The following is a 26,047-nucleotide window of genomic DNA, read 5'->3' as shown; positions in this document are numbered from 1 at the left end:
TAGTTTTGATGGAACTCTGTCCCACAGAAGGAATCTCAGATAAGACTTTTTAATTTTTTTTAAGATGGAGTCTCACTCTGTCGCCCAGACAGGAGTGCAGTAGAGCGATCTCAGCTCACTGCAAGCTCCGCCTCCTGGGTTCATGCCATTCTCCCACCTCAGCCTCCCGAGTAGCTGGGACTACAGGCGCCCGCTACCACACCCAGCTTTTTTTTTCTATTTTTTAGTACAGATGGGGTTTCACCATGTTAGCCAGGATGCTCTCGATCTCCTGACCTCATGATCCACCCGTCTTGGCCTCCCAAAGTGCTGGGATTACAGGTGTGAGCCACCGTGCCTGGCAGATAACACTTTTTAAAGCCAAACCCAGCCATGAATTTGTACCATCAAATACTGATGAGCTGGGTGAATTCTTCTCCTCTTGAGGTTCCAAGATAAACTTGGGGCTCCTGGGTCTGTCAGAAAGTGAGATTCTTTGCTTACCACAGGTCAGGAACCCTGTACACGGACTGTGTAGACAAAGGTATGAGGCCAGTTTTTCAAGGGACTTTTACTGGCTCCATAAGTGAAGTTTGATTCCTTAAAGGAAAGCACACTGTTCTGGTCAAAGCCTTGGTAAAATAACTAGTTTCTCCAATTGCGTCCTGTTACAAATGAAAATAGATTATTTTTGCACTTATGCAAATAACTATTATCATAAGTTAAGAATACTCACAAATAGTTTCCAAATTCTATAGAAACCAGGTAGAGAGAAACAAATATGCTCCAAATTTTGTTCATGAGTATACTTAACTCAATTGTTAAAAGTTGTAAATAGCTTAAAAGTTTTCTTGACTCTGAAAAACAAAACAAAGATCAGCAATGTTTTCAGCAAAAAGTTAAAAAGATTACTTCAGACTTCTATTAGTTTAGTCCCTGCAGTTAATTCCTGTTCTGCTTGATATTCATGAACATTTCAGCCCTCCATGAATCCTGAAAGTTTTTCCTTTATGCTGATGTCACAATCTCCAAAGTTATCAGAAACCTGTATTCAACAGCACCTGTCAGGCCAGGCATGGTAACTCATGCCTATAATTCCAGCACTTTGGGAGGCTGAGACCAGTGGATCTCTTGAGGCCAGGAGTTTGACACCAGCCTGGCCAACATGGCGAAACCCCATCTCTACTAAAAATACAAAAATTAGCCAGGCGTGGTAGTGCATACCTGTAGTCCTAGCTATTTGGGAGGCTGATCTCCTCATGCTTCCCTCCTCATGCTTATGCTTTTTTTCTGAGACAGAGTCTTGCTCTGTTGCCCAGGCTGGAGTTAAGAATCACTTGAACCCAGGAGGTAGAGGTTGCAGTGAGCCGAGATCACGCCACTGCACTCCAGCCTGGGCAACAGAGCAAGACTCTGTCCTCACCCAAAAAAGAGCACCTGTTAAGAGTTTTTGAGTTTTACAGCTGATTGTAAAACCACCTTCTATAAAATCAGTTTTATAGCTGATTGTAAAACCAAAGAGGACCAAAACAAGACAACAATTGTCCGTGAATGACAAAAAGTTTTAGAGCAGCCATAGTCAAAGATACAATTGGCAAGGAAATCTGTTACTTCTGTAGCACACAATAATTTAACATAACAATGATAGTTATTACTGATAATGTACATTAAGTCAGATCAGAATTATAGGAGTTTCCCATAATTTTGGAACACGTACCAACAACATATTTATACAAATACAGCCCAAAGAAAACCAAACACCATTTTATGTTTGACAATGTTTCCTGTACAATTTTTAGACCAAATAAGCCAAATATATCATTTTTGGATTTTAGGGAACCTATTAATAACATTTTAAAGGAGTAGTTAGGTCAGAAAAAAGCATAATTTATAATTTGATCTTGGAAAGTTTTTCAAATATCAAATGCATAAAACACTTGATATTACAAAATAGGATTACAAGTTATTGTAAACGAATTCATTTAACTGGCCAGGTGTGGTGGCTCATGCCTATAACCCCAGCATTCTGGAAGGCCCATATATATATATATTTTAGACAGAGTCTCCCTGTCGCCCAGGCTGCAGTGCAGTGGTGTAATCTCGGCTCACTGCAACCTCCGTCTCCCGGGTTCAAGTGATTTTCCTGCCTCAGCCTCCTGAGTAGCTGGGACTACAGGCATGCACCACTGTGCCCAGCTAATTTTTGAATTTTTTAATAGAGATGAGGTTTCACCATGTTGGCCAGGCTGGTCTCAAACTTCTGACCTCACGTGATCCACTCGCCTTTTCCTCCCCAAGTGCTGGGATTACAGGCGTGAGCCACTGCACTTGACCCAAATATATTTTTTATTGGAAAATACCCAAATAACAAAATATCTATTATTTAACTTTACATTCAAAATTATGAGTTTGTCTATATTTATCCTATAATATTCTATAATATTTACTAATTTTATTTTAATTATTTACCTAGATTATTTATAAAAACTGTGGTTGTCATTATTTTAAATTATGGAACTGTCATTGCAAAGTCATCACTGAGACAGTGAAAAAGATTGGACCTAAGTGACTCCATCTTGCTTCTAACCTACAAGATGTCCTTGTTCATTCCTGGGCACAGGCGAAACTAACTTTGGGAGGAACTTATAGTTTTGCTTTGAAACAAAGATGATAACAGTGCTTTTCCAAAACAAACTCTATTGCCTGTAGACTAGACTGCCTAAAGCCACAAGATGAGAAGTTATGGTAATCTTACTAAATTTAAGATGTAGCTATTTTTATTAAACCAATATTAATGTCTTATTTATTAAAGATTGTTAAACATAGTGAACCCCAAGTTTCTCTTCAAAGAATCAGTATATCAGTATATTCAGCTCTCTTATTCTTTGACTCTCCATTTTATTTTTATTTTATTTTTTTTTAATTTTTTATTTTTTTTTTTTTGAGACAGAGTCTCACGCTGTTGCCCAGGCTGGAGTGCAGTGGCACGATCTCGGCTCACTGCAAGCTCCTTCTCCTGGGTTCACGCCATTCTCCTGCCTCAGCCTCCTGAGTAGCTAGGACTACAGGCACCCGCCACCGTGCCCAGCTAATTTTTTGTATTTTTAGTAGAGACGGGGTTTCACTGTGGTCTCGATCTCCTGACCTTGTGATCCGCCCGCCTTGGCCTCCCAAAGTGCTGGGATTACAGGCTTGAGCCACCGCGCCCGGCCTTGACTCTCCATTTTAAAGTTTAACTTCCTGGTTCTCTTTACCCCCTTGCTTCTAGTTTCAGTAAACAACTTTCCCACCACTCCTAATCAGTAGCTCACATCTGGTCACCTGCTTTGACCTCAGTCACTCTTGGTCACCTACTCTGCCCTGATTCATCCTGAGCCACCTGTTCTGTAACCGCTCTTCCTGTCAAACTACTTACCCTGTCACTCCAGCTGGTACTCTTGTTCTTTTTAAAATAGTCAATCGGAATTAGTTTAGACTGTGTGGTCCAACCCTATCCAATAGAGAAACAACACAGCACTAGGGGCTACCTGCATCAGGAATAAGAACTCCTGCCTCTCCCCTGTCCAGGTGTGCTCTCACCATTGTTTCATCTGCGAGGGGCACCCTTTCTGCAGAAAGTGAAAATTGCCTTGCTGAGAAAATTAAATTTATGTTCGAGTGCTATTTCTTTGTGGCACTGGGGAACAAGCATTTTGCATTTCTAACAAGGTTACACAAGCAAAGATCATTCTGTTTTGGGCTGCATTTATAGTTTTGTAACCCCTATGACAAATTTTGACACCATATAGTATTTGGCAGGGATAAGTATGAAACTGCTTTATTAATAAATGCAAACAAAAATGTATGCTGACAATTCTTAAGATATTTCTAGTATTACTTTACCAGTAATTTTAAGTCTAGCTTATTTATTAACAATTTTACTGAGTTACATAAACTTGAAAAAACATTTGACTAGTCTTTTTTCCTGATAAAGCATTTCATTCAAGCACTTTTATTTTCTTAAACCAGTTAATTAGAGCTCTTTTATGTATTTTCAGTAGTGAAGCATTGTGTACACAACACATAAATACATAGACGTATTAGGCATGCTGATAGAAGTACATCTTATGGATATACTCAGATTATTGATAACCTGTTTCACAACCCTAGGCAATTGTCAGCTAAATAGCCTTAAGTTTGCATAGTAATGGAAACAACTCAGGTGAAAATCAAATAGCAAAATTTACATCATAAGATACAGAGAGAAAAAGTCTGGTGGTGCTAGAGGGAGATTAAAGATGAATGCCAAATCAAACATAAAATTAAAGAAACTTGCCAGGCGTGGTGGCTCACACCTGTAATTCCAGCACTTTGGGAGGCCGAGGTGGGTGATCACAAGATCAGGAGATTGAGACCATCCTGGCTAACATGGTGAAACCTCATCTCTACTAAAAATACAAAAAGTTAGCTGGGCATGGTGGTGGGCACCTGTAGTCCCAGTTACTCGGGAGGCTGAGGCAAGAGAATGGCATGAACCTGGGAGGTGGAGCTTGCAGTGAGCCAAGATCGTGCCACTGCACTCTAGACTGGGCGACACAGCGAGACTCCAACTCAAAAAAAAAAAAAAGAAGAAATTTATCATAGGATTGCCTAAGGAGACTAATTTTATTTAGATAGGGACTACCTATCTTTTAAGTGGATCTCTGAGCTCTGGGCAGAGCCCACACTGAATCCTGGGTCTCCAAAAAGGGAGAATTATTATGAGGTTAGACCATGCAATGCTTTTACAGTGCACTTTTAAAAAACAGCTTTTAAACAAAGACATTTCTAAGTGTCTAAACCATAGTCTTCCTTAAAAACCCAAGGGTAGGCTGGGCATAGTGGCTCACGCCTGTAATCCCAGCACTTTGAGAGGCTGAGGCGGGTGGATCACTAGGTCAGGAGATTGAGACCATCCTGGCTAACACGGTGAAATTCCACCTCCACTAAAAATACAAAAAATTAGCCGGGCGTGGTGGCAGGCCTGTAATCCCAGCTACTCGGGAGGTTGAGGCAGGAGAATAGCGTGAACCTGGAAGGTGGAGCTTGCAGTGAGCAGAGATCGCGCCACTGCACTTGCAGCCTGGGTGACAGAGTAAGACTCTATCTCAAAAAACAAACAAACAACAAAAAACAAAGAAAACAAAACAAAAAAATACCCCAAGGGTAACCTCTGTTGCAATAACTATCTTAGTTTAAAAAAAAAAGCAAACGTACACAAACAGGTAACACAATACAAAAGAAAGCAGTTTAAGAGATGAGACGAACATGCCTGTTTATACTCTTGGGATTGCATGAGGAAAAACAGACTTTTCTCCCCTAAACGGAGCCTGGTGCCTTCCCTGTTTTCTTTAAGGAACCCCTTGCTATCATAAACTATTTTAGGTCCCTCATGCAGCAGAGGGTGCAAGAGAAAGGAGAGGCAGCAGAAGTAAATGAAGAAAACAGAATTCAGTCAACTAAGAAGAAAAAAACTTTTGCTCAAAAAAAAAGATCCTAGGAGAAAAACAAAAACATGAAGGCCTTTTAAATACGCACATACAAGCGCACACACACGTGCATGTTCACCTTGGATGTTAGTTTTTAATTAAGCTGACTTTTAATCATTGAGCTCCTTAAAATCTCATTACCATATTTCAACTAGTGTGTCCAGAATTGGTGGATTCTTGGTCTTGCTGACTTCAAGAATGACGGGGGTTCGGGCATGGGGGGCTGCAGGTCCTGAGCCCTGCCCCGCGGGGAGGCGGCTGAGGCTCAGGGAGCATTCGAGCACTGTGCATGCAGGCAGGCAGCGCTGAGGGACCCGGCGCAACCTCCTCAGCTGCTGGCCTGGGTGCTAAGCTCCTCACTGCCCTGGGCCGGCCCCTCCACGTGCGGGCCCGCGGAGCCCACGCGCCACCGGAACTCACGCTGGCCCACCCGCGCTGCCGCAGCCCATGTTGCCACCGGCGCCTCTTCCTCCACACCTCCCGGCAAGCAGAGGCAGGCGGCTGCAGCCTCCGCCAGCCCAGAGAGGGGCTCCCACAGTGCCATGGCAGGCTAAAGGGCTCCCCAAGCACAGCCAGAGTGGGGGCTGAGGCCGAGGAGGCACCGAGAGCGAGGGCTGCTCTCCCTAGGACAAATTGCTGCTATTTCAGAAATACAGCCATTGCTCTTTCAGTTTGGCCTGGCTAGCAAAAAGGTGGCCTTGTTACGTAAGTAAAGCCCCTTAGTAGTCAAAATAAAAAATCTTTCCTCTTTTTTTTCCTTTTGCTGGCCGTTTTTCACCCCATCGCATCATCTTGTGTGTGTGTGTGTGTGTGTGTGTGTGTGTGAATTTAGCCACCTCAGAGGCCTCTTTCCCCATAATTTGGAACTTCCTTTGGATTTGATAAATTCAGATAGAGTTGATCAAACCCAATGGGAAAAAGACGGAAAGAACAACAAAAAGAGAAACAACAACACAACAGTTAAGCAAAACAAATGATCACACAATTTATATGATTACTGAGCTCTCTAGTGGTCAGGAGAAATTAAGAACAGCTGGTTGTAATCTTAACTTTAGCCAAGACAAACCCCAATTCAGTTACTTACCTAGGGATGGCTTTCAGGCTGAAGACTGCTCTCTACCGTCCTAGAAGCAGGGAAAAAACCTCATCTTCCCTGTTAGATGCAAGCTCAAACACCATAAAGGAGTTACCTGCCTTCCATCGTCATGGAAGCAGGAAAAACTTGCCTTCCTTGTGTTAGAAGCAAGTAAAACCCCAAAGGAAAAAAAAAAATGGAGTTGTACTGTAAAATGAACTTTAGATCTTGACCAGATTTTGAGAGATAAGGTATTCTCTGGAGAGGGTGCTTCCGGGTCTCAGCAAGTTGTCTTACTGGTTTGAGCCATAAAGATAGCTCAAGCTGGTACCAAGCACTGATAGGGGCGTCTCCAGTCAGAATTCTTCCGTGGTTACCAAAATATGAACCCCCAAAATCTGACAAAGGTCTCAGTTAATTTAGAAAGTTTATTTTGCCAATGTTGATGTTGTGATAAAGCCTCAGGAGACCCCAATGACATGTCCCCAAGGTGGTCAGACCACAGTTCAGTTTTTTTTTTTTTTTTTTTGAGATGGAGTCTCACTCTTTCACCCAGGCTGGAGTGCAGTGGTGTGATCTGGCCTCACTGCAAGCTCCGCCTCCCGTGTTCATGCCATTCTCTTGCCTCAGCCTACCAAGTAGCTGGGACCACAGGTGCCCGCCACCACGCCCGGCTAATTTTTTGTATTTTTAGTAGAGATGGGGTTTCGCCATGTTAGCCAGGATGGTCTCGATCTCCTGACCTCGTGATCTGCCCACCCAGGCCTCCCAAAGTGCTAGGATTACAGGCATGAGCCACGGCACCCGGCCAGCAAAGTTTAGTTTTATACATTTTGAGGAGACATGAGACATCAATCAACATATGTAAGATGAATATTGTTTGGGTCTGGAAAGACGGGGAGGGGGCTTCCTGGTCATAGGTAGATAGGAGACAAATGTTTGCATTCTTTTGAGTTTCTGATTAGTCTCTCCAAAGGAGGCAGTCAGATATGCATTTAGCTGAGTGATCAGAGGGGTGACTTTGAAAGAACGGGAGGCAGGTTTGCCTTAAGCAGTTCCCAGCTTGACTTTTCCCTTTAGCTTAGTAATTTTGGGGGCTCAAGATATTTTCGGTTCAGAACTCTTCAGTAGAATTCTTTCTTCTGACAAGGCAAGCATTGAGGTTTCTGTAGACCTGTATGGATTTGCCACCACTAACATGAAGACCATGACCTGTGACACATTCCCTGAAGGTCCTGAGAACATGTATCCAAGAGAGTCGAGTTATAGTTGCTTTTATACAGTTTAGGGAGACATCAGACACTAATCAATATGAGCAAGGTATGCGTTGGTTCCTTCCGATGGAGGGAGGAACTTACAGATCATAGGTGAATTCAAAGACTTTTCTGATTGGCGCTGGGCACGGTTCATACCTGTAGTCCCAGCACTTTGGGGAGCCAAGGCGGGTGGATCACTTGAGGTCAGGAGTTCGAGACCAGCCTGGACCAACATGGTGAAACCCTGTCTCTACTAAAAATACAAAAATTAGCTGGGCATGGTGGCATACCTGTAATCCCAGCTACTTGGGAGGCTGAGGCATGAGAACAACTTGAACCCAGGAGATGGAGGTTGTAGTGAGCTGAGATCATGCCACTGCCTGAGCAACAGAGTGAGACTCTGTCTCAAAAAAAAAAAAAAAAATATTTTTCTGATTTTCAATTGGTTGAAAGAATTATTATCCATCAAGCCTGTAATCCCAGCACTTTGGGAGGCCAAGACGAGCGGATCACGAGGTCAGGAGATCGAGACCATCCTGGCTAACACAGTGAAACCCCGTCTCTACTAAAAAATACAAAAAACTAGCCGGGCAAGGTGGCGGGCGCCTGTAGTCCCAGCTACTCGGGAGGCTGAGGCACGAGAATGGTGGGAACCCGGGAAGTGGAGCTTGCAGTGAGCTGAGATCCGGCCACTGCACTCCAGCCTGGGTGACACAGTGAGACTCCGTCTCAAAAAAAAAAAAAGAAAAAAAAAAAAAAAGAAATATTATCCAAAGACTTGGAATCTTGGTATACAACAAAAAAATTTTTTTAATTAAAAAATTTTAAAAAGACAACCTGGAATCAATAGAAAGAAGCATCTGGGTTAAGATAAGGAGTTGTGGAGACCAAGGTTCTTTTTTTTTTTGAGGCGGAGTCTCACCCTGTCACAAGGCTGGAGTGCTGTGGCACGATCTCAGCTCACTGCAACCTCCGCCTCCTAGGTTCAAGCGATTCCCCTGCCTCAGCCTCCCAAGTAGCTGGGACTACAGGCGTGTACCACCATGCCCAGCTAATTTTTGTATTTTTAGTAGAGATGGGATTTCACAATGTTGGCCAAGATGGTCTCTATCACTTGACCTCGTGATCCTTCCACTTTGGTCTCTGAAAGTGCTGGCATTACAGATGTGAGCCACCACGCCCGGCCCAAGGTTCTTATTATGTAACATAGATGGTAAATGTCTAAGGCCCTAAAAGGTGCCAGACTCTTAGTTAAATCTCCCTTAGATCAGGATAAAACCTGGAAAGAGGCTGGGCGCTCAGTGGCTCATGTCTGTAATCCCAGCACTTTGGGAGGCCGAGGCAGGTGGATCACGAGGTCAGGAGTTCAAGACCAGCCTGGCCAAGATGGTGAAACCCCATCTCTACTAAAAATACAAAAATTATCTGGGCACAGTGGCAGGCACCTGTAATCCCAGCTACTTGGGAGGCTGAGGCAGGAGAATTGCTTGAACCCAGGGGCTGGAGGTTGCCGCACGTCACTGCACTCCAGCCTGGGCAACAGAGTGAGACTCCGTCAAAAAAAAAAAAAAAAAAAAAATTCCTGGCAGGGGGAGGGGCTTCTCTACAGATTCTAGATTTTCCCCACAAAAGACAGCTTTTTGGAGCTATTTTTAAAAATATCAAAGGAATAGATATTGGGGGTAAAAGACATCAATTTCTTTCAGGGCCTGCTATCTGTCAGGTGATGCTAGAGTCAGGTTGGAATTTGGTATCTTATTGCTACAAAGAGTGTTTTGTGTCTTAAGATCAGAATGCCTTAAGATCTCTGTTTTAGTGTTAATGCTAGTCAGTTGTGTCTGAATTCTAAAGGGAGGAGGGGGATAATGAGGCATGTCCTAAACCCCTTCCCATCACAGCCTGAATTAATTTTTCAGGTTTACTTTGGAATGCCCTTGGCTGAGACGAAAGTCCATTTGGTCGGTTGGGAGGCTTAGAATTTTATTTTTGCCTTACAGTTTCCCTAAACGTCCAGTGAACCTCACTTCTCCTTTAGAAGTGTCATCCCTGGCGCCCATGAAAATGTCTGCAAGATCTGCAAGGGCCACCTTAAAGCCCATGCCACCTTAAGCAGGCCCCACCCCCGGCCTAGCCAATGGGCTGACAGCAGCCGCAGCTGCTGCCACAGTAGCTGACTGGTCACCCTGCCACCCAGCGCTCACACCCTCTGGCAGGTGCCTGGCTATGGCCCGACTGCTCCGGGCTGCAACCTGGGGGCTGTTCCCCTGGAGGGGCTACTGCTCCCAGAAGGCAAAGGTACCGGGAGAGAAGAGAAGTCCCCTGGAGGGATGAGGTGGGGAGCGGGTAACAGGGGGTTCTGATCCCAAGTTTCCTGGGCTCTGTGATGCCCCAGCACCAAGTGACCTGACCTTGGGCAAAAGGGCACTGGGCTTACCCTGTGGCAAGTGTGGGTGTAGAGTGAGTGTAGAGATCAGCTGAGTCCCCACTGCTACCATGAGTGGGGCTGGGGGAGTCAAATGGATGCCCCTGGGTGGCTCTGGAATAAAACACACCTGTGGAATAAGGCCCTGGAGGAAAGGATCTAGGTTCCAGGCCAGGCTCTGTCCTTAACTTGGCCTCCATTTCTCATCTGTAAAATGGGAAGAAACTGCTCCCCTCCCCAGCCCCCCACGAAGGGCTCCAGAAGCCCCAGCCAGGGCAGAGTGGGGAGGGGGCAGTGAAAGCTTTTCCTCCCTGTCATTCCCTTATCAAGCTCTGAGTCCCCTGTGGCGGGGGTGGTGCTTGGTTGGCCCTGGAGAAAGGAGGAAGTGAGGGACCTTTTCAGTTGGCTCAGGCTGGGCTGGCTATTGAAGGAACACTCCTGATAGCCTTTTTGGAGAGCGAATTCTGGTTTTGTATTTGGATGGCCGGGCGCCTTGGCTCATGCCTGTAACCCCAGCGCTTTGGGAGGCCGAGGCAGGTGGATCGCTTGAGCCCAGGAGTTTGAAATCATCCTGGGCAACATAGTAGGACCCTGTTTTTATTAAAAAAGAAAACATTAAAAAAAATTCTGGTAGCGTTTTTTTTCTGAGGGGCAACTTTGACCCCAATGGCTGTGTTTGGAAAAGAGGCATTTCTGGAGAGTGGGTTTGTTTAAAGAGGGCCTACCTGGCAAGGATGTTGTCAGCCGGGGGTCGGCAGGGGAAGCTCACTCCAGCCCCCAGCCCTCCACGCTGACACTGGGGCAGGGCTGTGGCCCCAGGTGTCTTTCGGGGGACCCTGGCAGTGTGTTTCTCCCCTGCAGGGCGAGCTCTGCAGGGACTTCGTAGAGGCTCTGAAGGCCGTGGTGGGCGGCTCCCACGTGTCCACTGCCACGGTGGTCCGAGAGCAGCACGGGCGCGATGAGTCGGTGCACAGGTATGGGAGGGCTCGCAGGCCCTTCCCATCTTCTGGATTCAACCCCATCTGAGAGCGAGGGTCCTGGATTGCGTTCCCCCTCACTCACCTGTTTTGGGGTGCTCTGGCATGTTTTCTGCCCCTCGTTCGCTGTAGCCTCAGGCCCTGCAACACCTCGGGACCAGAGGGTGCCACGCCCCCGTAAATCACTGAGGGTCTGGTTCTAGGTGCGAACCTCCCGATGCTGTGGTGTGGCCCCAGAACGTGGAGCAGGTCAGCCGGCTGGCAGCCCTGTGCTACCGCCAAGGTGTGCCCATTATCCCATTCGGCACCGGCACCGGGCTTGAGGGTGGCGTCTGCGCTGTGCAGGTACCGTGTGGCTCCCCTGCCCGCCTCGGGGCTGGTCCCCCACCTTGGCACACCTGTGGCTGCCTCCCCCGCCGCACACAGCTCCTTGGGTCTGCGCCCGCCCGCGGGCTGCCTGCTTCTGGGGGTCTGGTCTGGCTGCTGGGGGGACACCCGCGGGCTGTGACCCGGGGACGTGGCCAGGTCAGAGACCCAGGTATGCAGTGGTCTCAGCACCCGCTCCCACCAGGGCGGCGTCTGCATTAACCTGACGCATATGGACCGAATCCTGGAGCTGAACCTGGAGGACTTCTCCGTGGTGGTGGAGCCGGGCGTCACCCGCAAAGCTCTCAACCTCCACCTGCGGGATAGCGGCCTCTGGTTTCCCGTGGGTAGGACTCGCGAACCTCTCCTGGGGCCCTGAGGGCACGTTGGGAGCAGGGTTGTGTCTGGGGCTCAGGGGACCTTCCTCCCCCAGCCCGAGGGAAAGGACCTCCCGTTCTGAGGCTGCCTTCTCCTGTACGCCGCCCTCCAGACCCAGGTGCGGACGCCTCTCTCTGTGGCATGGCGGCCACCGGGGCGTCGGGCACCAACGCGGTCCGCTACGGCACCATGCGGGACAACGTGCTCAACCTGGAGGTGGTGCTGCCCGACGGGCGGCTGCTGCACACGGCGGGCCAAGGCCGGCATTTCCGGTGAGTGCCCTCTGCGGGGGCCCTGGCCCTGGGCACTGCTGGGGGGCTGCCCGGGCTGTGAAAGGCACCTCCTGCCGGCCTCCTGGTTTGGCAGGCTAGGCTTCCCCAGGCTCCGAAGCCCTGTCACTTGGGCCAAAGTGGATGGGAACAGGGTTTGCTCTCCCTGCGTGAGGCCGATTTGCTTTGTGGAGCAGAAAGAATTGGGCCAGGGAATCTGGGCCCGAGGGAGGCCAGCCCAGACCTCAGTGCCTGGGGTCGGTGTCCTGGGTTCCAGCTTGGGCTTCTGGCCAGAAATCCCTCATCACACAGCCTGGTACTCACCTTGCGTGTCCCTGGGACCTAGGAAGAGTGCAGCCGGCTACAACCTCACTGGGCTGTTCGTGGGCTCTGAGGGGACGCTGGGCCTCATCACAGCCACCACCCTGCGCCTGCACCCTGTCCCTGAGGCCATAGTGGCCGCCACGTGTGCGTTCCCCAGTGTCCAGGCTGCTGTGGACAGCACTGTACACATCCTCCAGGCTGCAGTGCCCGTAGCCCGCATTGGTGAGCTGAGGACGGGGCAGTCAGGGTGGGCTCCCTGGAAGAGGCCCCCTGGGAAGGCCAGGACTCACCTGGCCTGCCCTCTCCCTGGATCCAGAGTTCCTGGATGAAGTCATGATGGATGCCTGCAACAGGTACAGCAAGCTGAACTGCTCAGTGGCACCCACACTCTTCCTGGAGTTCCATGGCTCCCAGCAGGCACTGGAGGAGCAGCTGCAACGCACAGGTATGCTGGGGTGGAGTGGGGCAGCAGGGTGGGCTGCCTCAGCGACAGCCGGGTGTCAGCCTCCCTCCCCCAACTGCAGAGGAGATAGTCCAGCAGAACGGAGCCTCTGACTTCTCCTGGGCCAAGGCGGCCGAGGAGCGCAGCCAGCTTTGGACAGCACGGCACAATGCCTGGTACGCAGCCCTGGCCATGCGGCCAGGCTGCAAGGTGAGCTGGGACTGGGGTGCAGATGGGGCCCACAGCTCAGCCCACAAACCCTTTCCTCAGCCCACCACTCTACTGCACAGAGCAACAGTCCGGGCCTCAACAAGGGGGCTGGGCCTGGCTGAGCAGGTGCTAGAACCGGGGGCTGCAGGTCGCCCCACCCAGCTGTTCAGATACTGTCTACAGGGAAAGCACAGTTGTCTGCTAAGCCCTCAAAAGCCCTTCCTGTGAGCCAGGTCGTGGGAACGGTGTAGTGCTCTTGGGAGTTGTAAACGGAAGGAAGGCTTCGTGGAGGAAGAGATGATAGAGAGGGGGATGTTAGCCTAACCTGGGGAAGGGGAATCTGGGCTCCAGGCAGCTGTGCAAAGGCTTAGCAGCCTGGAGCTTGGCGGTGGGAGCCACAGGGGAGTGGGAACAGCCTCTACCGGGAGGTGTGGCAAGCACGCCTGGGCCATTTGTCTCCTGTGTTGTGCTGGGGGGAGGTGAGGGCTGAGGCCTAGAGAAGAGCAGGATTATTTCCTTGTGTGAGGCCAAGAGCTGAAGCCCAGTGCCCCCAGACCCGTCCTCAGCTTTGACCACGGTGACCCCATACCCCCAGGCAGGCAGGGGTAACTCACAGGCCTCCCTCTGACCAGGGCTACTCCACGGACGTGTGTGTGCCCATCTCCCGGCTGCCGGAGATCCTGGTGCAGACCAAGGAGGATCTGAACGCCTCGGGACTCACAGGTTCTGCCCACCCTGCTGCTGGGGAGAGGTGGGGGGGTGTCGGGGCTGACCAGAGCCTGGGGCAGCAGGAGGCAAGAGGGAGGGTGAACAGTTCTGTCCTCTGGGCCTCCAGGAAGCATTGTCGGGCATGTGGGTGACGGCAACTTCCACTGCATCCTGCTGGTCAACCCCGATGACGCTGAGGAACTGGGTAGGGTCAAGGCTTTTGCAGAACAGCTGGGCAGGTAGGAGCAAAGTCAGGGAGGGGAATAGCTGAGGGCAGAGGGAAGGGGGCCCCATGAGGATGTCTCCTTCCCGCCCCCAGGCGGGCACTGGCCCTCCACGGAACGTGCACGGGGGAGCATGGCATCGGACTGGGCAAGCGGCAGCTGCTGCGGGAGGAGGTGGGCGCCGTGGGCGTGGAGACCATGCGGCAGCTCAAGGCTGTGCTAGACCCTCAAGGCCTCATGAACCCGGGCAAAGTGCTGTGAGGGGCTCTGAGCACTTAGCCCACAAGTTCCCAGACTACGGAGCCCCTGCTCTGGAACTTTTCTTCATGCCACGGCCCCTGCAAGGGAATAGACAGTAGCTGACGCAGTCTTGCTGCCAGTGAGTCCACTGTATCTGGGCCCAAGGTCAGAGCGCCCAGAGAGAAGCCTGAGCACCGTGCTACTCCCCGTCCTTCTGGCTGGCTCCAGGAGCCTTTGGTTCAGTAAACGACCCTGGGTGGTTCCCAGCAAAGCTGCTTCCTCTCTGCTCCTACGCATCCTGTCCTGGCTGGAAGAGACCATCTGGGTCCACTCAAGACTCTGATGACACTCCTCCCCTGAGGCCTCCCACTGCTGGGGTCCCAGGACACTTCCCTCTTCACCTGGTGACAGGCACTCCTTTCCTGGTATGGGACGTGAGCTCCCGTGCCATGCTGGTAGGTCTTCTCCTTGGAGCCTCCCCCAATAAATCTGGAATAAACCTGAAACCCACCTGCAGCGACCTGGAAGTCAGCAGGCAGCACTTCCTCCCCTCCCGCTCCAGGTTCTCTGTCCTTTGGCTAGTGACCCCTTTGTTTTGGGGCTGTCCTCTGACTTGTTATAGCCTGAGGAGGGGGGCGGTGCTCAGGGTTCGGAAAGGAACCCAGGTCCCTGTCCCAGCTACTCGGCCTCAGGCCTGAGGACCTGCCCACGGCATGTCACTTGGATGGACTCTCCAACTGGACCTGAACCAGGCCTCTGAACACACTGAATGTGTTCCTCAGCAGCTGCCACGTCTTCAGAAACAGAGATGAAACTATTTTTGCACCCACCTCTTCATGGGGTTATGTATCGTACCACTAGCTGTTTTGCCCTCAAGGTCTGTCCACCGGAGACCCTGTCTTGGGCCAGAGCCTCAGTCTTTAGTCTTGAGATGTTGGCAGTTGTTCCCCCTAAGCCCACAGGAGGGCGCCCGACATCATGAAGCTCAGATACGCGGCATCTGCTCCAGGCAGCTACGGCTCAGGACTCACTTCTGCCCCGGGCCTGCAGCTCTCAGCCCTGGGCAAACCTCCTCCTAGGGTCAGGGAAGGCCTGGCAGCCCAGAAGCCAAGCTAAGTCCTCCACCCCCGCAGATCCCAGGAACCTGTAGTGCTGTCTCATCTTCCAGGCCCCTCTAGTCTTCGGTCCCTTTTGGAAAGGGGCATGCCACACCCCATGCCCTCCCTGGCCTCCGCCCCTCTCCTCCTCCCATCAGCTGTTCAGTGCTCAGGCAGGCTGCTAGGCCTTAGGCAGAGGCAGCTGCAGTGAGACGCCTCAGTCCAACTTCAGTTCTCGGAACCCCCCCCCCCCCCCCCGCTCCATGCTAACACTGGGCTCCCGCCGACAGCGGTGACACCGACCTGAGCCTGGAGGCCACTCTGTGACGTTTCTGTCCCGTGCTGCCCTGGTGGGGAGCAGAGACCGTGCCAAGGGCTGATTGGTGACAAATCTCAGCCCTCTCCCCAAACCACCCCAGCACACGTGTGCTCATCACCGAGACAGCCCTCTCGCCCCTCCCCTTCCAGCCAGCCAGCCACCCACTCCTCCAGGTGGGAATCCTGCAGCAGCTGGATAGGACTCTTCTTTGATGCGCCCTCCAGCGCCTGGCAACTAGGAGGCGCTCAGCAAATGACCATTTCCCACAATCTTTTATTAAGAAAAATTCCAAACATACAGAAAAGTTGAAAGAACAAGTACACTGTTCACTGAAATACCAGCCACTGCAGATTCAACAATGAACATTTTGGCCTTATTTGCTTTGTGTATTTTGGGGGGAACCATTTGGAATTAAACTACACATTTCTTGAAGACATTCACCTATATAATTCAGCATCTATCTCCTAAGAATGAGGACATTTTCCCATGAACTTCAGTACCTTTAAATGGCTGTTAGAGGAATGGTTGGTCTTTGTGAGGGGCTCATATCTAGGAACCTCATCAAAGTGTGCTAGGCCCTTAGCAGAGTGGGTAGAACCTGCTCGCCGGCTCCCTCACATTCTCTCCCATCCCAGAAAGGCAGAGCAGGGGCAACACAGGATTCTGGAGAGCTGTCCGGACAGAGGATCACAAACATGAGCTCCACCTGGCAAGCTCAGACAGCCCCAATCCCACCCCCACACCAAAAGCAGGCAACCTGGGTCTCGATTCAGAGGACCCCGCAGCCGGCAGAGGGCTGCAGCGTGCCAGGTAGGACTGAAGTCGCTGGGGGTGGGGATGAGCACCAGCCCCTGGAGCCTGGAATAGCACCCGGCGTGGGCTACAGCCCTGCCCCACCCAACTCACAGCTGCTCGGCTCACCCGTGGCACTGCCAAAGCAGCAGGCTTAAGCCGCCAAGGTGGGCACATGGAAGCCTCCGTTTCCAGATCCAGGGCTCAGGCAAGGAGATCTCCTTCACGGCTGGGCACTGCCTTGCCAGCTTTGCTGGTGGAATTAAATATAGCACAGGGAGACACAGTTGCCAGGCAGAAGCAGGAGGTGCTGTGAATAGAACAGTGCCCTTTGTGGTGGCAAAGCTATGGGGAGCCTGCTGTGCATGTGCCAGGACCTGCAGGGTAGCTCCCCCGGCCCCCACAGGGACCTCTGAGCTGCATGGTTTTGTCCCCACTTCACATGTGAAAAATCTGAAGTTCAGATGAAGTCGTTTCCCCAAGATCATTCTGCCAAGTAGGAGAGCCTGAATGCACAGTCTAGAGCCCACGTTCCTGCCGTCGACTCACAACAGCCCCAAGGTCTTCACCCCAGACGGGTCCTGCGCTGAGGCCCAGGCTCTGAACCACCGAGTCGTCTTTAGTGTTTCTCCGCTGGCCCTGGCTCACGTTTGCCCACTGGCCTGTTGTGAATGCCCTTGCACACAGTAGGTGCCTCTGGAAGCATCTGATGGAGGGTGACTGCGGAGCCAGGGGCTGTGGCAGCAGGGGGGTGGTCCAGACATCAGGCGGGCCTGAGAAGGGTCAGAGCAGAGAGGCGGTGGAGTCGTCTCCCTCCACAGCTTTCCTTCGCTGGCTCTGCAGGAGGCTCTGGAACGCTGCTCCGGGAGCCCGCGGGGCATGGGGACACAGGCCAGGCCTGCACTGCTGCTCCCTGCCCTGAGCTGCCCGCCCAGCCTGCATTTTGCCAACTTTTGTGAGCCTGAGCAGTTGGTTCTGGTTCAAGGGCTCTGAACTGGCACAGCCCCAAACCAGGGCCTCTTCCTGGGCCTCAATGAAGCATGCCCGTGAGTCAGCACTGAGATGCAAACTGAACAACAGGCAGGGCGAGTGGAACGTGGGATGGGGAGCAGAGGCTGGAAGGAGGGGGGCTGGGCCCACACCTGGAAGAACCCACATCCTTGCAGCCTCCAGTGGCTGCAACATCTTGGCCCCTGCAGATCTTTTCAGAGGTCCGGCACAATGACTCCACAGAGGAGGGCTGACTGGTTCCATGATGCTTAAGAGGTTAGGAAGCTTGTAGGAGGCACGCCTGACTTGCCACTCTCCCTCCACCCAGGCCTGTCTGAGGACCAATTCACACACCTGGAGCCCCGAGCAGCAGCCTGAAGGAATGCTAAGGAGGTAGGTGAGGGATTGGGGGGCAGGCCCCTGCCCCCATTTCTTGGTTGTATAACAACACCTCATTAAAATAAAATCACACAGTGTATCTTTTATTAGACATTTTAATACCATATCAAAACACCTTGACTAATGAAGAAAGCTTTTCTCCCAAGCTTTGAACATTTTTTTAAACATTTTATAAGTTTTTTTTTGTATTTTAATATATAAATACAGAAACCTATCTTGCATGGGCTGATGCCACGTGTGAACATCAATGGCTAAAATGTTCTCAAACATAGTGCCTGAAAACAGGGGTAGCTGTACATATTTCTTAGTAAGTCTTTTTTTGTTTAAGTTTTCTGGGAAAAAAAATCCACAAGGGCCTAAGAATAAAGTTCAGGCATTTTTGCAGGACACTTGTGATTGTTAAATCCTCTGAACTGACCGGAACCAGGAGGAAAGAAGGGAAAAAGAGATGGGATCAGTGGGAAGAAAGTTCTCGATGGGTTGTTTTTTGGCAATGAAGTCAAGATATTAGGGTCTCAAGGGGAGAAAAGAGCAAAAAACCAAGCCAGAAAAATAGAAGAAAAAAAACCAAACCCAAAGTAGACAAGTTGGTGGTGGAGAAGGCCAGTTGGGGCAGGGGAAGAGACTGTGTGCTCGCCCACCGTCAGAAGGCTGGCGGCGAGGGCTTGGCTGTGTTCGTCTGTCACTGAGTGGGTTATGGCTGGGCAGCAAACAGCAAGCTGTAAACATCACGAGGGAAAACACCAGTCGACACTAGACTTTTTTTTATATAATTTTTTTTTTGTAAACACTTTAAAGACAGACCCACAATGCCTTTCAAAGATGAAAAAGAAAATGCCCTTTCCCTCCTGGGCTGAGGGGTGAGGGGAAGGATAGCAGTTGATTCATTCTTCTCTCAAACTTGCTCTCATCCAATTTGGTGTCCTCAGGGAGGAAGGGAGAACCATGATCTGGAAGTCAGTGCAGAAGGGGTGCCCTGTTCCCGCTGGTGTCCCAAGCTCAGCTCTGCCCCAGGGTCCGGTGAGCCTCCTCCCTGGAGCAGGGGCTCTCTGTCCCTGTGTGGACCGTAATAAATAAGTCGTGCTCCGTCGGGCCGAGGGCTGGCTGCTGCATCCCAGGGCAGCTGCATCCCGAGAGGGCAGGCGGGGCTGGGGCATCTACACAGGACCCCAGAAGCCAAACAGCACATGGGGAATTTGCAGCCATGCGCCTGGGCAGGTTCTACTCCCCTGCCTCACTCTCCCCCTGGCTCTTTCTTCTCCCCTTGTCATCAGTTTTTGAGGTGAAGGTAAAAAAAAAAAGCAAACGTCCCTGATTTGTCTGACATCATCAGCTGTTCTGGGAGAGTTTACTTGGAATAAATAAAATAAACCTAACAAAAGAAAACAAAAACAAGAGAGAGAGAAAGGGAGGGAAGAAGAGAGGCCCCAAAACCTTTGGCTGTGAGATGGAGTTCGGCTTTTGGTTTTTATGGGGGTTTTGTCTACTTGTTTGCCAGAAAAAGGAAAATGCCAGCCCAGAACTTGGAAGGGACAGGTGAGATGGGGGTCAGGGGTGGATGGCTGGCAGCAAGCGGGGTACCCTTGGGGAAGAAATGGGGAGGCCAGACCCAGCGGTGAGCCAGAGCGATGTGTGGAGTCAGCACCCAGTGCTGTGGGACGGAGGGATCGAGATCGAGTCTGGCCTGGAGGCCTCAGATTCATCTGGAAGCGGCATGGGAAGACGCAGTGGTCAAATGATCGCTGACGAGCACTTTGTAGGGAACAATGCACCGCTGCCCATGGCTGTCTGTTTAGTAAGTGCAATGTCCTTATGGCAACAGGGAGTGAGATTATCCCCGTTACCAGAGAAGAGGCAGACACTCAGAGCTCAGCGAGGATGAGACCATGCCAGGCACAAACCCAGCGCTCAGGCTCCTTTTCCTGCCCGTGCACATTCCCAGGGGATATTCCTGAACTTTCTTTAGGAATGTAGAATGTACTGGTCTCTTCCCCAGCTGATCCTAACTCTTCTGAGCCTGTTCTTCATAACTGCCCATGTTGATTTGTATCTCTTGTCCTTCCCAGGGAAAATCATTTCCAGATGACTAATTGATAAGGTTCTCCTTCCCTCTGCTCCTGCTTTCTTCTCAGTGGCATAAGGGCAGCCCTGCTCCCTAAACTGCATGCCCCCAAAGTGACCTGACCCCAAGCCTTGAGCCGGGAGCACCCCCAAACGCGGGCTCACCTTTGAGAGGAGTCAGCAAGCAAGCCCGCAGGTCAGTCCGCAGGGTGTTCCGGACAAGATCTGTTCACTTCAAACCACGAGTCTATGCAGCTGGGGGGAGGGGGCCGCAAGGGAAACCACATTACCTGCTGCCCAGGCTGCTTTGAAGGGGCTCTTTCAAAGGGCCAGATTCCTGAGCAGGAGCTTCCTAAGTCTCTTCTGAAAGGACCCCAGAGAAACACAATCATGTCCCCAGATATGGCTACTTTCTGAAGCACGAAGAAGGGAGAACACCAAGATTAGTCTTGGCCCAGCCAGAGGCAGTGGTGGTGGGTACTGGCTCAGGGGGATCTGGTGCTGTAGGAAGGGGGAGAGTGGCCTTGAGAAGGACCAGAGCTTTCTGTGCACAGGGCCCAGGAGGATGGCAGCAGCCACCAGTGAGGTGAGAGCGGTGGACCCCGCAGGGCAGCTAGTCAGCTGTCTCTAAGACTCCAAGGGCAGGGAAGTGGGAACAATGGCACGGCAGAAGGGTCATGGCTCTGGGCGCCAGGGTCCTGAAAGAGCTCCTTCCTGGGTCAAAAGAACAGCTGTGAGGCTCCCTCCCAGTGGGTGACCTCTTAGGAGAGCCCCAAGCTCTACCCTGCTCAGCCGTGATCAGCTGATAGCAGCATCTAGTCCTTACTGCAAGAGGCAGGAGGGGAGTCAGACCAGAGACAGTCAGCCCTGGTGTCCAGTGTTTACAGAGCAAGGCCCTCTGCATCAAAGAGCGAACAGAGATTGCCCCAAGACAGCTTCCTGATTTGTAAACCAACATCTGGGCATTTTCAAAGACAGGAACCAGACAGATAATTTGCATAATTCTCCCTGAGAGTCAAAGATTTCCTTTTCTGGTTCTGGTTAGTGCCTCCCTGGGACACAAGCAAGGCTCCGTGCTGGGAGCTAGACCAAGAATCTCTCCCAGGCCAGCCTTGAGCCTCCTCTGCACCAGCCATGCCGCGTGTCGTGCCTGCTTGTCATCCTGTGCAGCAGTGGCCCTGAGAGTCAGGCTTTGAAAGACCTGAGTGTCAGGAAGAAGCTCTGGGCTCAAGGATTCAGCAGGTGCTGGCGACAGGCAGCACAGTGTCCTCGTCTCTTGGGCAAGAGGATGCCTTCCTTCTGGCTGGAAACAAGGACCAGGCTCACACTGGAGCCTGAGGGTGAATCTGGGCCTGCTACTTACAACTGCTCCCAGTGCTGTGGCCCCACAGGAAATGGCTCTTCCTGCCTCCTGGCCCTCTAGGGAGAAGGTCAGTGCAAGGCAGTGGGCACACCCTCCGCCTGGCCTTCCTCGCACAGATTGATGTTCTCCCCCCGTGGAGCAGAGGGCCCGTAGAAGAAGAAGAGGCAGGGAGACAGACGGAGAACAGGCCTCCCCATCAGCTCCCACCACCTGAGTCCTCAAACCAGAGCACACCTCTGGCAACTCAGCTCTGCCCTGCGCTTGGGATGCTCGCACCTTCCCGCCGGCACAGTGGACACCTGTCTGACAGCCTCTGCTCTTACCCACTCGGAGCCAGAGGTTGGGGGAGAGATCATCCCATAACCAAAGGAAACAGAATGGCTGGAGATGGGGGTCTGCCCCTCTGGGAGGTGGGGTGCACTGAGCTACCCTGCCAACCCCTCCTACCTTTTGTGATAGATGCACAGGCAGGGCAGCCTGGCTATCGTGTCCCCCTGCAGCAGCTCCTCCAGGCAGATCACACACTCACCCGCATCTTTAGTCAGCACATCGTCTGCAAGGGGGACAGGGGAGAGTGCAAGAGGGTTAGTCACCAGTGGACAGGTGGCACGGGGCAGGTGAGAGCCTAGGAACTAGGGAACTGCTAAGCTGCCCCAAGCTGTGCTCGGCTCTGCAGGGGACACAGAAACCCAAGAGGGACCTTGACTCTCACCATGGAGATAGATAATGCGTGGACACCACATGTTAATTACCCAAAGACAAAATGGGATTAATCCCAACACGCAATTAACCAAAAGCCTAGGTGACAGTGGACAAAAAAGGCTTGGAGAAGGGTAGACACGAAGCAGGGGCAACATGAGGCAAGCTGTTTCCCTCCACAGATGCTTTCCCTAAACACACACGCAGCTGGTGCGCTGATGTCTGGTTTGGAAAAATATGGTAATGGAGAGAGTGGTAGGAGGCAAGAATGAGAGGAAGAAACTGGTCCCCAAGAAAATCCTTGTGCATGGAGGTTCACAGCAGCGTTGTTCACAACAGCCCAAAGGTGGAAACAACCCAGTGTCTACCAGCTGTGCAACGGATCCACAGAGATGATGTATCCAGACGATGGAATACTACTCAGTCAGGAAAAGGAAGAACTGCCACATGCTACAACATGGATAAATGTCAAAAATATTACATAAAGAAAAAGAAACCACCTATTGTATGAACCCACTCATATGAAATGTCCAGAATAGATACATTCATAGAGAGAAAGGAGACTGGGATTGGGGACGGGGGAAACGGGGAGTGACTACTTAATGGGGAAGGGGTTTTCTTTCCCCCACCCTTTTATTTGAGGTGGAGTCTCACTTTGTCGCCCAGGCTGCAGTGTAGTGGCACTATCTCGGCTCACTGCAACCCCCGCCTCCTGGGTTCAAGTGATTCTCCTGTCTCAGCCTCCCAAGTACCTGGGATTACAGGCGCCCACCACTACGTCTGGCTCATTTTTGTATTTTTAGTAGAGATGGCTTTCACCATGTTGGCCGGGCTGGTCTTGAACTTCTGACCTTGTGATCTGCCCACCTTGGCCTCTCAAAGTGCTGGGATTAAGGCATGAGCCACCACGCCCGACCCATTTTTCCCCTTTTAAAAACTTTTTTGTGGTAAGACTAACATATGCTGTATCCTCTTAATAAATCTTCAAGTATACAATACAGTATTGTCAACTGTAGGCACTATGTTGTACGGGAGATGTCTAGAACTTACTCATCTTGCATAACTAAAATGTTACACCCATTAATGCACCACTCCCCTCCCCCTCGCCCAGCCCCTGGCCGCCACTAGTTTTCTCCTCTCTGCTTCTGTGAGTTTGACTATTTTAGCTACCTCATATAAGTGGAATCACATCAGAGGTTTTCTTGTGGGGCAATGAAGTGTTTGGAACCAGATAAAGATGGGGGTTGTGAATGTCCTAAATGCTATTAAATTGCACCTATAAAAATGGTTAATTTTATGGTGAATTTCATCTCAATGTTTAAAAAGAAAGAAACAAAAATGACCCTGCTCACCATCCCAAAAAGAAGAAATGGAAGGAAGCTACTTGCACCTGTGGGAACCCAGTGGTTTTTATTAAGTCCTATGACATTCTGCGTGCCGGCGACAGTGAATAGCCGTGATCTTGGGATTCAAGCAGCTCACAGACTAGTAGGGATGCCGAACAAGGAGACCAAAAGGCACAGCGTGAGGACTTCCAGGACGTCTTCTGACGCGCAGGCCCAGGGGCGAGGGAATGGAGAAAGAGACCTCATCAGGCTGTTCCAGGAAGGCTTTGGAGAAGGTTGAGGATGGATGAGGCTGGGGTGGTGACGGGAGATTCTGGGCACAGGGAACAGCCTTGTGTTCTGCTGTGGTGACTGGGGCTGACAACAAGGAGTGCGCAGCAGCCCTGCGTGTGCCGACGGGGGCAGTGGGGCAAATAGCAGGTGCCTGCACTAAGGGAGGGTGCCCAGAAGGAAAGCATGAGAAGGAAGGGACGGATTCTGAGTTGGGTGGGAGGAGGCCTGGCCAGCTGATGGAGACCTCCAGGAGGCTGCTGAAGCCTAGAGCTGAGGTTTGGAACAGAGACATGGGTGCCAGGCATGGATGTGGGATAAAGAGGCAGTCCGGGGAGAAAGTTCAGACCAAAATCCAAAGAAGGCAGAAGACAAACCCAGGCTGACATGAGAATTTGAAGGGCAGGTGAAAGAGGCGGCGTGAACAAAAGGCGACCCAGAAGTTCTCCACGCCACAGGGGAAATATCAGGAGAGCAGTGTCTCGGCTGTGAAGAAGGCAGAGCTTGTGGCAGGATCCCTTCTCCATCACTAAAGGAGCTTAACTGTCCCGAACACTGCCAATGACAAACACGTGTGCGTGTTTTCCTTTGAGCCTCACCATATTCCAAGCTGGGCAGGTCACCCGGTGTTATTCTCATTTTGCGAATGAGGATCCGGAAGCCCAAGGAAGTCACACACCTCATGAGAGGGTTCGCAGATGGTGGGGCTGGGACTGGGACCTTCTGCTTGAGAGGCCTTCTCATTGCTGTTTCTTTGTGTTCTCTTATTATTTCGGTGGAAAGGCAAACACCTGGGGCCCATAAAATGAAGATTCTTCAAGGCCCAGAAGCCTATGGCTTCCACTCCTCAAAGCCCCCTACCAGGAACCCCAAGGAAAAAGCATAAAATGGAACCGATTCGATCTTTAAGTCCCCAGGCACATGAGTTGCGAGAGAAGTCACTCGCTTCCTGGCCACCAGGACAACTTGTGGTCATTTTCTGTCTGGAACACCTGGCTAGCCTGAGGGCCCGCCTGAAAGGGCGACACAAACTGAGAAGGGAGATGGCACAGAGTCTGCTGCTGGAGTGTCTGTCCCCTCAGACTCCAAACATGGCAAGTAGTGGATGAACACATGGGCGTGATCCCCCTGCTTGAAAGCACTAGCTACCATACATATTCAAATGCGTGTGTAGGCACAGATCAAAGTCTGGAAGGATGCACACACTTTCATAGTGGTAGAGGAAAGGAGGACCTGGAGAAAAATCCTTTTATGTACTTCTGTAGTGTTCGAATGTGCACTACTTTATTTTTTTCTATTTTTTTTTTTTTTTTTTTTTTGAGACGGAGTCTTGCTCTGTCGCCCAGGCTGGAATGCAGTGGTGCGATCTCGGCTCACTGCAAGCTCTGCCTCCCGGGTTCACGCCATTCTCCTGCCTAAGCCTCCCAAGTAGCTGGTATTATAGGCGCCCGCCACCACGCCCGGCTAATTATTTGTATTTTTGGTAGAGACGGGGTTTCACCGTGTTAGCCAGGATGGTCTCAATCTCCTGACCTCGTGATCCACCTGCCTCGGCCTCCCAACGTGCTGGGATTACAGGTGTGAGCCACTGCGCCCGGCCTCGAATGTGCACTACTTTAGTTAAAAACCCCGACAGGGAAGCATACTGGTGTTTGCATTTTACTATGAAATGCATCAGAAGGATAAGATGGGTTGGTGGATGGATAAACGGGTCTAGTACACTGCAGACTCCAGGTGGTGCCTGTGTTGTGTAACAGGGGTGTTCTCGTTTTTTTTGAGACGGAGTCTCGCTCTGTCGCCCAGGCTGGAGTGCAGTGGCCGGATCTCAGCTCACTGCAAGCTCTGTCTCCCGGGTTCAAGCGTTTCTCCTGCCTCAACCACCTGAGTACCTGGGACTACAGGTGTGCGCCACCATGCCCGGGTAATTTTTGTATTTTTAGTACAGACGGGGTTTCACCATGTTGGCCAGGATGGTCTTGATCTCTTGACCTCATGACCCACCTACCTTGGCCTCCCAAAGTGCTGGGATTACAGGTGTGAGCCATCATGCCCCAGCAATAGGGGTGTTCTTTACACACTTTCAACTTTGCTGTACACCGGGTGCAGTGGTTCACGCCTGTAATCACAGCATTCTGGGACGCTGAGGCAGATGGATCACCTGAAGTCAGGAGTTTGAGACCAGTGCGGCCAACATGGTGAAAGCCTGTCTCTACCAAAAAAACAAAAATTAGGCAGGCATGGTGGCACGCACCTGTAGTCCCAGCTACTTGGGAGGCTGAGGCAGGAGAATCATTTGAACATGGGAGGCAGAGGTTGCAGTGAGCCAAGATTGTG

At 51.2% G+C, this 26,047-nt stretch overlaps 3 protein-coding genes across 6 annotated transcripts in view; 1 reads left to right on the top strand and 2 right to left on the bottom strand.

Moving 5' to 3' along the window:
• The window catches only part of GABARAPL2 (GABA type A receptor associated protein like 2), a 625,498-nt gene that overhangs the window by 475,867 nt on the left and 123,584 nt on the right, over nt 1-26,047 (bottom strand). Inside the window, exon 1 of one of the 2 annotated variants that reach the window (XM_050772825.1) lies at nt 15,324-15,327. The exons of the other annotated variant lie outside the window; for it this stretch is intronic. The gene's annotated coding sequence lies outside the window, so the exon portion shown is untranslated. Of the gene's footprint in view, nt 1-15,323; nt 15,328-26,047 lie in introns of those variants that run through there. 2 annotated transcript variants of the gene reach the window in all.
• On the top strand, nt 9,977-14,890 carry LDHD (lactate dehydrogenase D). Its single transcript, XM_050772738.1, has 11 exons — nt 9,977-10,112; nt 11,101-11,213; nt 11,420-11,561; nt 11,788-11,929; nt 12,073-12,232; nt 12,576-12,775; nt 12,870-12,998; nt 13,078-13,205; nt 13,838-13,928; nt 14,041-14,152; nt 14,233-14,890. The coding sequence occupies exons 1-11, from the start codon at nt 10,041-10,043 to the stop codon at nt 14,396-14,398; spliced, it is 1,455 nt and encodes a 484-aa protein (XP_050628695.1). The 5' UTR covers nt 9,977-10,040; the 3' UTR covers nt 14,399-14,890.
• Nucleotides 16,047-26,047, bottom strand: part of ZNRF1 (zinc and ring finger 1) — a 109,862-nt gene continuing 99,861 nt past the window's right edge. The window contains exons 3-5 of one of the 3 annotated variants that reach the window (XM_050772792.1): nt 21,846-21,951; nt 20,201-20,290; nt 16,047-19,029 (exon numbers count right to left, since the gene is read on the bottom strand). In XM_050772792.1, coding sequence (XP_050628749.1) covers nt 20,233-20,290; nt 21,846-21,951 — 164 coding nt within the window. In that variant the 3' untranslated portion in view covers nt 16,047-19,029; nt 20,201-20,232. The remainder of the gene's footprint in view (nt 19,030-20,200; nt 20,291-21,845; nt 21,952-26,047) is intronic. The other 2 variants (XM_050772791.1, XM_050772793.1) reach the window with 2 other exon arrangements.

This window comes from Macaca thibetana, chromosome 20, assembly GCF_024542745.1.
Source record: "Macaca thibetana thibetana isolate TM-01 chromosome 20, ASM2454274v1, whole genome shotgun sequence".
NCBI classification, from domain to species: Eukaryota; Metazoa; Chordata; class Mammalia; order Primates; family Cercopithecidae; genus Macaca; species Macaca thibetana.
The sequence above is the reverse complement of the archived record's forward strand: the minus strand, read 5'-3'. Positions and strand labels throughout refer to the sequence as shown.